Source organism: Salmo trutta, chromosome 14 (assembly GCF_901001165.1).
Source record: "Salmo trutta chromosome 14, fSalTru1.1, whole genome shotgun sequence".
NCBI lineage: Eukaryota > Metazoa > Chordata > Actinopteri > Salmoniformes > Salmonidae > Salmo > Salmo trutta.
The window spans coordinates 80751642-80762810 of NC_042970.1; the positions used below are offsets into that span (position 1 = coordinate 80751642).

An 11169-nucleotide genomic window follows, 5' to 3' on the forward strand; every position below is an offset into this window, starting at 1 on the left:
TGCAGGCGATGTCCGCCGACTGCTGGAGGCCAAGAGGTCTGAGCTGGAGGGGAAGCACAGGATGGTCGGCCTCACCGGGGCGGAGGTTTCGAGGAAGATCAGCAGGAAGGAGATGGCGCTTCACTGTTGGCGTCGTACGCGTGGAGCTGTGGCGACCGAAGTCCTTGACCTCCTCGAGACCTTCAACAGTGAGAAGGGGGTCGACACCCTGGGCATCCTGTTGCTGGACTCAATCCGCATCCAGGCAATCTGGAAAGAGCAGAGGCGCCACCTCCACTGCATACAGGACCCACCCGGTGTAAAGCTGTACACCGAGACTGGCAAAATCACCAAGGGCTGCGTGATTTTGCCGGTTTATCGCTGCGCACGGGGCTCCACATCCTTGGAGTCATTCCACCTCCACCTAAACCGGTTCATCCCAGGTAATTGTCATTGTGGAGCTTAAAGTTGAATGTTAACAGCAACAGCTCTCCCACCTTAATCATGTATTGTTCTCTCAGGTACCAGGGCAAATGCCATGCATTTCCAGGCATTCCTGTTGGATGGACTGGTGAGGTGGAATGAGGACTGGCAGAGTGCTGCAGGATGTCAGCGCGGACCCTGACCTTCCGGAAGAGGCAGCCGCCGTCGAGCAGCTCGACGAGGAGGACGAGGGCTTTCAGGAGGATGTTGACCCGACAGTCCACATCCCTCACGTCACTCCTATGATCGCCCCGTCCTCCAGCTCAGCGGCACCTCTGTCAGGGGAACCCGCAGACGCACCCAGGTCTGGGCCATCCAGTCCCACCGCCCCTGAAGACGGAAGCTCTCCTGAGGCCCCTGATCGACATGGTTCTCCTCACCCTGACCACTCCTCTGATTCAGAGGTAATTATAATTTACCTTTTGTGGTGTTGAGAACAAAAATACATGCTATTGCAACCTCTTTGAAATGTGGAATTGAGACCTAAACTCCATTAATACTCACAGTAATCATTCAGTAAACAAACAGGATTATTAATTTTTTTTAATCCTAGTTTCATTTTAAGTGAATTCATCAGTGTGATTATCAGTTACACAATGTAAAATAACATCTATTTCCTTTGTAGAAACATCTTATGTGTGACATCGTCCTCATCGATTCTTTCATGTCTCTTTGTCTTCAGGGGGAGACTCAAGGCCCTGATGCAATGCCGGGCTACCAGCATGTCCGCAGGCTTGCCAGGGCCTTGGTGGAGGTGAGGAGCCGTCAGGGGCTGTCGGACCGCAGGGTAGACAGTCTGGTGGCGCTGCCAGACTTTGACAAGCAACGTTTGATCTACCCTGCCCGACACCAGGAGAGGATCGTTCAGGGGCGGTTCAAGGCATCGAAGGGGAAGTCGTCCATTATCCTAGGAAAAGACTCTCTCCAACGGTATGTTGTTAGTGTTCATGTCCTCCACCTTACTATTATATTGCCTGCCTTTACATTAAGGTTCATCATTTTCAATGTTCTCTAATTATTTATCTCCTCTGTTTCAGTTGCCTTCTCGGACTGAACTCGGGCCCTGCAAATTGGCCGGGCACCAGCCGTTTGGTGGAGGCAATTTGCAGTCAGCTCTGCCAAATCCATCCCAGCGCCACGCAGTCTGCCGGCGTCAAAAAGAGCAGGTGGGCGCTCATTCTGGCAGACTACGTGGCAATCCGGGAGGCAGTGCTGAACAGCCCGAGGTTGATGGCCCAGACCAACCTTCAGCTCTTTGAGCTGAATCAAAGGACCATCAGTCAGTGGTAAGACATTAACTTATGGAAGACTTGTTACATAAAGCCATGTGACTAATGACAATCTGAGTGACAGCTTGCGTTTGTTTTCTCTACCTGTTTCAGGTACTCCCGGCGTCAGAAGGAGAGGGAGAGGATGGTGCTGCAGCAGGGATTGGGGCTCGCTGTTGCCCCCAGCGTCACCGCCCAGCCCCTCCCTCAAGCCAAGCCCCTCCACTACCAGCGGGAGGGAATCCAGGCACCCTTCCCTTTCCCTACGCCGCCCCCCCCGGTCCCACGCCAGACCACCCAGCAAGGAGAGCCCGCCCAAGCGCCCATTCAGCCACCCCACCTGGAGCAACAACCCCCCGCACTTCCCGGCCCCTCCCAAGCCCAAGGACAACATACGGGCTTCTCTTCACCTCCTCCAGTGCCAAGGACAACGGCTTGGAGGAGGAAGAGGATGGCGGACGATACAGAGGAGGTGACGGCCGGGAAGAGAAGGCAACGTGAGCATTACGTCTGCGCCAAATGCGGGTTGCCGACGCGGCGGGAGACGGGCCACAGCCGCTTAGGCGGCGTAGCGTTCTGCTCTGTGGCTGCGGGGGGTAAGACCGTGGCCCAGTGGCTGGCGGAAATGAAGGACGCTGAGGGGCGAGGTGAAGGACACTGAGCCACTGGCTGGGTGGTTGGACGTTTTTTTGTAAATAGTTCACTGTTCCCCTCGTTTTTTTTGTAAATAGTTCACTGTTCCCCTCTACCTGGACCGAGACCTTGAGCGCGGTGTAGAGGCTTGTGTGTTATGACCCTCAGAGCTATACTGCCTGTAGTCTATAAGACTACTGGTAGGGTCACCCATGGTAGGCAGTTCTGAGGCGAGACACCAGACTAACATCGGTCCGTTCCCAAGCAAAATGCATGTTTTAATTAGCACATGAACATTTTATTTACATAGTTCAATTAAAGGACTGTATAGCAAAGACAGACATGTTTTAATTAGCACATGAACATTTTATTTACATAGTTCAATTAAAGGACTGTATAGCAAAGACAGACATGTTTTAATTAGCACATGAACATTTTATTTACATAGTTCAATTAAAGGACTGTATAGCAAAGACAGACAGGATAGTGATGAACCTGTAAAAAAACAAGGATAGACATTAAAATATACAAATCAAACATGATTTATCAATACATTTTCAAGTGAAAACTCAACTTTTTGGTAGAGCTAATGTTTTTTTTCTACAGCAGTAGCTATAACACATGAATAGCTTACCTTTTGCTAGTATAGACATTTCTGTCCACAGGTCAGGGGGCCAAGATGCACTAGCGCCAATGTTATACATACACATGACTGTTAAAAGAAATAGTTAGAGCCTGTATGAATGCACACATATATATATATATATTAATTAATGTAATGTACAGTGTGTGTGTATATATATATATGTATGTATATAGGAGTTTTATGTCAGCATATATATACACACACACCGTACATTAGATTAATTAATGTGTGTATATATATATATACACACACACCGTACATTAGATTAATTAATGTGTGTATATATATATACACACACACACCGTACATTACATTAATTAATGTGTGTATATATATATATATACACACACACCGTACATTACATTAATTAATGTGTGTGTATATATATATATATATATATATATATATATATATATATATATATATATACACACACACCGTACATTACATTAATTAATGTGTGTTATTTGATTTGTAGAGATTGCTGACATTTGTTCATTGGATTTACATTGCAATAATAATTGTCTTTCATTTCATTAAAACTCCTAGACTGGGCATCTGTGTCTATTGTCATCACTGTTTAGACCTGGTGCACATGGCTACTTAATATGCGTTGTTGACACACACAGCAGCTGCCAAACTCCTCCTCTCACCCAGCAAAATCCCCCGTTTCCCCTCCTCCTTGGACAGAGAAGAATGGGCAATATCCTAGATGGAAACTCTGAAATCTTCATCCCTAACTACAAAGTTTTCAGACAAGATAGAACGACCAAAGGGGGCGGTGTTGCAATCTACTGCAGAGATAGCCTGCAGAGTTCTGTCCTGCTTTCCAGGTCTGTACCCAAACAATTTGAACTTCTACTTTTAAAAATCCACCTCTCTAAAAACAAGTCTCTCACCGTTGCCACCTGCTATAGACCACCCTCTGCCCCCAGCTGTGCTCTGGACACCATATGTGAACTGATTGCCCCCCATCTATCTTCAGAGCTCGTGCTACTAGGTGACCTAAACTGGGACATGCTTAACACCCCAGCCATCCTACAATCCAACCTTGATGCCCTCAATCTCACACAAATTATTAATGAATCCACCAGGTACAACCCCAAAGCCGCAAACACTGGCACCCTCATTGATATCATCCTAACCAACGTGCCCTCTAAATACACCTCTGCTGTTTTCAACCAAGATCTCAGCGATCACTGCCTCATTGCCTGCACCCGTAATGGGTCAGCGGTCAAACGACCTCAACTCATCACTGTCAAACGCTCCCTGAAACATTTCAACGAGCAAGCCTTTCTAATCGACCTGGCCCTGGTATCCTGGAAGGATATTGACCTCATCCCGTCAGTAGAGGATGCCTGGTTATTTTTTTAAAATGCCTTCCTCACCATCGTAAATAAGCATGCCCCTTTCAAGAAATTTATAACCAGGAACAGATATAGCCCTTGGTTCTCCCCAGACCTGACTGCCTTTAACCAACACAAAAATATCCTGTGGCGTTCTGCATTAGCATCGAACTGCCCCCGCGATATGCAACTTTTCAGGGAAGTTAGAAAGGCCAAGGCTAGCTTTTTCAAACAGAAATTTGCTTCCTGCAACACAAACTCAAAAAAGTTCTGGGACACTGTAAAGTCCATGGAGAATAAGAACACCTCCTCCCAGCTGCCCACTGCACTGAGGATAGGAAACTCTGTCACCACCGATAAGCCCACTATAATTGAGAATTTCAATAAGCATTTTTCTACGGCTGGCCATGCTTTCCACCTAACTACCCCTACTGCATTCAACAGCACTGCACCCCCCACAGCTACTCGCCCAAGCCTCCCCCATTTCTCCTTCTCCCAAATCCATTCAGCTGATGTTCTGAAAGAGCTGCAAAATCTGGAACCCTACAAATCAGCTGGGCTTGACAATCTGGACCCTTTCTTTCTAAAATTATCTGCCGAAATTATTGCAACCCCTATTACTAGCCTGTTCAACCTCTCTTTCGTGTCATCTGAGATTCCCTTAGATTGGAAAGCAGCTGCTGTCATCCCCCTCTTCAAAGGAGGTGACACTCTTGACCCAAATTGCTACAGACCTATATCCATCCTACCTGCCTTTCTAAGGTCTTCGAAAGCCAAGTCAACAAACAGATTACCAACCATTTCGAATCCCACCGCACCCTCTCCGCTATGCAATCTGGTTTCAGAGCTGGTCATGGGTGCACCTCAGCCACGCTCAAGGTCCTAAACGACATCGTAACCGCCATCGATAAGAAACAATACTGTGCTGCCATATTCATTGACCTGGCCAAAGCGTTTGACTCTTAATCACCACATCCTCATCGGCAGACTCAGTAGCCTTGGTTTCTCAAACGATTGCGTCGCCTGGTTCACCAACTACTTCTCTGATAGAGTTCAATGTGTCAAATCGGAGGGCCTGCTGTCCGGACCTCTGGCAGTCTCTATGGGGTTCAATTCTTGGGCCAACTCTTTTCTCTGTATACATCAATGATGTCGCTCTTGCTGCTGGTGAATCTCTGATCCACCTCTACGCAGACGACACCATTCTGTATACTTCTGGCCCTTCTTTGGACACTTAACAACCCTCCAGACGAGCTTCAATGCCATACAACTCCTTCCGTGGTCTCCAACTGCTCCTAAATACAAGTAAAACTAAATGTATGCTCTTCAACCGATCGCTGCCTGCACCTGCCCGCCTGTCCAGCATCACTTCTCTGGACGGTTCTGACTTAGAATTTGTGGACAACTACAAATACCTAGGTGTCTGGTTAGACTGTAAACTCTCCTTCTAGACTCACATCAATCATCTCCAATCCAAAGTTAAATCTAGAATTGGCTTCCTATTTCGCAACAAAGCATCCTTCACTCATGCTGCCAAACTTACCCTCGTAAAACTGACCATCCCACCAATCCTCGACTTCGGCGATGTCATTTACAAAATAGCCTCCAATACCCTACTCAATAAACTGGATGCAGTCTATCACAGTGCCATCCGTTTTGTCACCAAAGCCCCATATACTACCCACCACTGCGACCTGTACCCTCTCGTTGGCTGGCCTTCGCTTCATAATCGTCGCCAAATACATTGGCTCCAGGTCATCTACAAGACCCTGCTAGGTAAAGTCCCCCCTTATCTCCGCTCACTGGTCACCATAGCAGCACCCACCTGTAGCACGCACTCCAGCAGGTATATCTCTCTGGTCACCCCTAAAGCCAACTCCTCCTTTGGTCGTCTCTCCTTCCAGATCTCTGCTGCCAATGACTAGAACGAACTACAAAAATCTCTGAAACTGGAAACACTTATCTCCCTCACTAGCTTTAAGCACCAGCTATCAGAGCAGCTCCCAGATCACTGCACCTGTACATAGCCCATCTATAATTTAGCCCAAACTACTACCTCTTCCCCTACTTTATTTATTTTGCTCCTTTGCACCATATTATTTATATTTTAACTTTGAACTTTCTTCAAATAACAAATCTACTATTCCAGTGTTTTACTTGCTATACTTTATTTACTCTGCCACCATGGCCTTTTTTGCCTTTACCTCCCTTATCTCACCTCATTTGCTCACATTGTATATAGACTTATTTTTCTACTGTATTATTGACTGTATGTTTGTTTTACTCCATGTGTAACTCTGTGTTTTTGTATGTTGTCGAACTGCTTTGCTTCATCTTGGCCAGGTCGCAATTGTAAATGAGAACTTGTTCTCAACTTGCCTACCTGGTTAAATAAAGGTGAAATAAATAAATTTAAAAAATGCTGGGCTACCAGCATGTCCGCAGGCTTGTCAGGGCCTTGGTGGTGGTGAGGAACCGTCAGGGGCTGTCGGACCGCAGGGTAGACAGTCTGGTGCCACTGTGGCTGGCGCTGCCAGACTTTGACAAGCAACGCTTGATCTACCCTGCCCGACACCAGGCGAGGATCGTTCAGGGGCGGTTCAAGGCAACAAAGGGGAAGTCGTCCATTATCTTAGGAAAAGACTCTCTCCAACGGTATGTTGTTCATGTCCTCCACCTTACTGTTATATTGCCTGCCTTTACATAAAATGCATATGAAGGTCAGGCGATGGCTATCATTATTTTTCAATGTTCTCTAATTATCTCCTCTGTTTCAGTTGCCTTCTCGGACTCAACTCGGGCCCTGCAAATTGGCCAGGCACCAGCCGTTTGGTGGAGGCAATTTGCAGTCAGCTCTGCCAAATCCATCCCAGCGCCACGCAGTCTGCCGGTGTCAAAAAGAGCAGGTGGGCGCTCATTCTGGCAGACTACGTGGCCATCCGGGAGGCAGTGCTGAACAGCCCGAGGTTGATGGCCCAGACCAACATTCAGCTCTTTGAGCTGAATAAAAGGACCATCAGTCAGTGGTAAGACATTAACTTATGGAAGACTTGTTACATAAACCAATGTGACTAATGACAATCTGAGTGACAGCTTGTGTTTGTTTTCTCTACCTGTTTCAGGTACTCCCGGCGTCAGAAGGAGAGGGAGAGGATGGTGCTGAAGCAGGGATTGGGGCTTGCTGTTGCCCCCAGCGTCACCGCCCAGCCCCTCCCTGAAGCCAAGCCCCTCCACTTCCAGCGGGAGGGTATAAAGGCACCCTTCCCTTTCCCTACGCCGCCCCCCCCCGGTCCCACACCAGACCACCCAGCAAGGAGAGCCCGTCTAAGCACTTATTCTGCCAGCCCACCTGGAGCAACAACCCCCCACACTTCCCAGCCCCTCCGAAGCCCAAGGACCACAGACGGCCTGCTCTTCACCTCCTCCAGTGCCAAGGACAACGGCTTGGAGGAGGCAGAGGACACAGAGGAGGTGACAGCCGGGTAGAGAAGGCAACGTGAGCAGTACGTCTGCGCCAAATGCGGGTTGCCAAAGCGGCGGGAGGTTCCGTTTCACGCCCTCACAGGAGTTGGTCCTCAAGGTCACACCCAAGGCAGTAAAAGTGGCCACTGACGGCCCCCCTGCTTTTGGTGCTCAGGGCCCTCCTGTGAGGACTAAGAAGTGGGAGGAAGCGGAGGCAGAAGCTCGAGCCTGCGTCGTCTCCGAGGGAGGTGAACACGGTGCAGATTCGGTCATCCTGAGCCGGTGCATTGTTCAGTTCAGCAAGTACCGGGGTCAGACCTTCAAGTGGATGATGGAGAACTACGTGGGCTACATGGTGCACGTGGTAACAGTGCATCAGAAGGAGAGGGAGCGAGAGCGCAGCGTTTCCCAGCATCCCCTGATGAGCCAACTAGGACCCCTTGACTTGCTACTCGTGCGCCTATCCGGCCTTCGCTGAGATGGTCAGGTTCAACCGGACGCACGAGGTAGCTAAAGTCCTCCCAGCCAGGTGAGTTTGTTTAATTCTCCTCATTGTATGTAAGATGTAACTCTTTTGCTCTGACAGTTAATTGGTTCCCGTGCTGATTTCAGGCCAGGAGGGCAAGGCCCTTGTTGGCATCGGGAAGTACAAGTGGGACACGCTGCAGGACCTGTATGAGGCCATGGGTGCGGACAGGATAAAGTAATGGGCGTGCGTCTTTTGTGTTTTCTATGTTCATCTCAAACGTTCCCTCTGCTGTGTCTCACACAGATATGTCAGGAGCATGAGGACGCAGACACCCCGTTATCTTGGGAGTGCGATGGCCGCCTTGATTGACTACATTCAGCGCAGAGACTAGGAGGGGGTAGCTGCTGTGACCAGGCCCGCCGCAGCCAGCACCACCCGGCCCAAGAGTGCAGCTACGTAAATGTTACATATCATCTTAAAGGAAAATATAATTCTACTTGTTCCACACAGTTGGAAATGTTGACATATTTGCTATGTTTTGCTTTCAAAGGCTTCTTGGTCCTGCGATCTCTGCGTTCCTTTCAAGGCGCTCTCTCGCCCAGGTGAACTGCAGGCGAAGATGAAGAAATAGGGGTGTCTTTCCCTTGACCAGCACTGCCACCAACAGATCTATCGGAAGCAGAGCTGGTCAAAGCAGTTGCTGACATAGACACATGTATTTTACGTCACTATTAATTGACATAGGAAATTTGATACATTTTGATAAGTATTCAGTTAAAGTTTGCTGACATATTAAAGTGTGTTAAATTTGTCGCTATCGTCAGCCCAAGGAAATGTATTGGTAAGAGTCATCTGGGTTTAGAGGAGAGTCACTTTAGGTATGAACTATTAACTGAATCACTGTTATCTACATTTGTAATATGTCTGTCCATTCATGCTTGCATTTATTTTATTTATTCATTCATTCATTTAACCTATTTATTTCTGTCACTGCAAAAGCCGAAGCCCTACAGGTCCCCCGATCGCTCCCTCGGCCTCTGCCCCCAACTGACCAAGCCCCGGTACCTGCCCCGGTCCTGGCCCGGTTCCTATAATTACTCCACATTGTTAAGATATTAAACACTATGCCAAATTGGACCGCTAGCGTCCCACATACCCTAGAGAGGTTAACACTAATATATAGATTCCTAAAAACAGTAGTGCAACACTAAATCAATTACGATATAATTTTCAATTGTCTTTTTTTGTACATTTGTGGACATTTGCGAACATGTGCATGGCTCCCGTTGATGACCTCACAGCATTAACACAATTTAGAAAATAAATACAATACAATAGTTCACTCTTAAAAGTAGTGTAACACATCTCAAAATAACCTTAAAAAAATGTATTATAATAAATATGAGGGATTTTCGGTGAAATACATAAGGTATATGTTATACCTGTAAAACATACGTAGCATTTGCTTCGGCACAGGTGTTGTGCTGAAAATCTCCCCTCTGCCAGAATCCCCCCCTTTGTGTTCTTCATTGCTGCGACTTGATTGCTAGTTGTCGTTTCTGCTCTCCACTCCTTTGTCAGTTTAGCGAACATTTCACTGATCTTAGTAGCAGAAAGCATTTTTGTCTGCAGTTTTTGGTTTGGCTATTTGTTTCAAGTGTATGTTGCGGTTCTAGCTTGTGTGGCGCCCTGGGCGAACCCCCCCTTCAGCGCCCCGCCCCGCCCACACCCGGGAGCGCCCCTTATCGCCCCCGGCAAGATGCCCCTGGGCGGCTGCCCATGTTGCCTGTACCTAAATCCGCTACTGATTTTTGTATTAGTCTATAAATAAATCTCTTTGCCAAAAATCGTCACATCTCCAATGTCTTATTCAACTAGTATTTTTGAAAGTGTAAGGATAATAATTCATAGTTGTTCTGAAATGTTTATTGCTTGCCAACATTTTACTCCCTCCTCTATGTTTAATATAACACACATACATTCATTATTAGTTTTGGTTGCCTATCCTGACGTGAAGTTTGTTCTATAGAAAGTATTTGACTCTGATGTGCGTCACAGAAAGTATTTGACTCGAGCCACAAAATTAAGGAAATTAGAAGGGGGTGGGGGGGATTCTGGCAGGGGGGTTTTCGGCACAAAACCGGTACCTAACTTACTTGATGTTAGCTAGCACACAGTAAAAACTGGAGTGTTTTTTCTGGAGTTAAATATATTTTCCTCTCAAGTAGTGAAATGAAATCATTTTAGAGTGTAATTATTACCAGTGGCCGCTGGAGTGGGAGCAAAAATACAGATTAAATTATATTGGAGTAAAACAGCATGACCATGCCCACTAATGTTGGTTAAATTTAGATTTTTCCACCATTGTCTAGTGTCTGGTGAATGGAAAGAGTGGACAGATCGAGAGCGTGGATCTGCCGAACATCAGAAGTCATTCACAGAACCACAGAATGACTTCATTTCTATACTTAATGTTACTGCACGATTTGCACAGTCAGATGCAAATGTGAGCATCTAGCAAGAGCTAAATAGCTAGCTAGCTTCAGTAACTTTAAGTTATACCACTTTTAGTGGTTTATGGACAGTATGTACACCCGGTGGATCGGTGCATCACCTGTTTTACATTTTCAACAGAGCGGTATTGGCTATTATCAGTAGCTAGCGGACTTTACTGACTACTGCCAGCGCAACATGTGTTTTACTCTGAAAACCGAGCTGCTAGGAGACAGTTAGCGGCAGTTGGTCTGTGCTACATGTGTGTTTCACTCAAGTTTAGAGCTATTAGACAGTTTTTAGCTGCAGTTTGGTCGGTGCAACACGTACATTTTATCTGAACAGAGCTGATACTCAGTGTTGCCAACTTAGCGACTCAGTCGCTATATT

The 11169-nt window shown here is 47.0% G+C and overlaps 1 protein-coding gene across 1 annotated transcript; it reads left to right on the top strand.

The window, feature by feature from the left end:
- The first annotated feature begins 315 nt into the window (after positions 1–315).
- Positions 316–2391, top strand: LOC115147897 (histone-lysine N-methyltransferase 2B-like). Its single transcript, XM_029690156.1, has 4 exons — positions 316–866; positions 1145–1392; positions 1500–1748; positions 1845–2391. The coding sequence occupies exons 1-4, from the start codon at positions 561–563 to the stop codon at positions 2389–2391; spliced, it is 1350 nt and encodes a 449-aa protein (XP_029546016.1). The 5' UTR covers positions 316–560.
- Positions 2392–11169: the final 8778 nt, after the last annotated feature.

What these genes read in the sequence shown, in the direction of transcription:
- LOC115147897 (XM_029690156.1), top strand. Translation starts at nt 561, where the DNA reads ATGAGGACTGGCAGAGTGCTGCAGGATGTCAGCGCGGACCCTGACCTT. An exon ending in ACCACTCCTCTGATTCAGAG is followed by an intron (nt 867 to 1,144) that starts GTAATTATAATT and finishes CTTTGTCTTCAG; the next exon opens with GGGGAGACTCAAGGCCCTGA. An exon ending in GGAAAAGACTCTCTCCAACG is followed by an intron (nt 1,393 to 1,499) that starts GTATGTTGTTAG and finishes CCTCTGTTTCAG; the next exon opens with TTGCCTTCTCGGACTGAACT.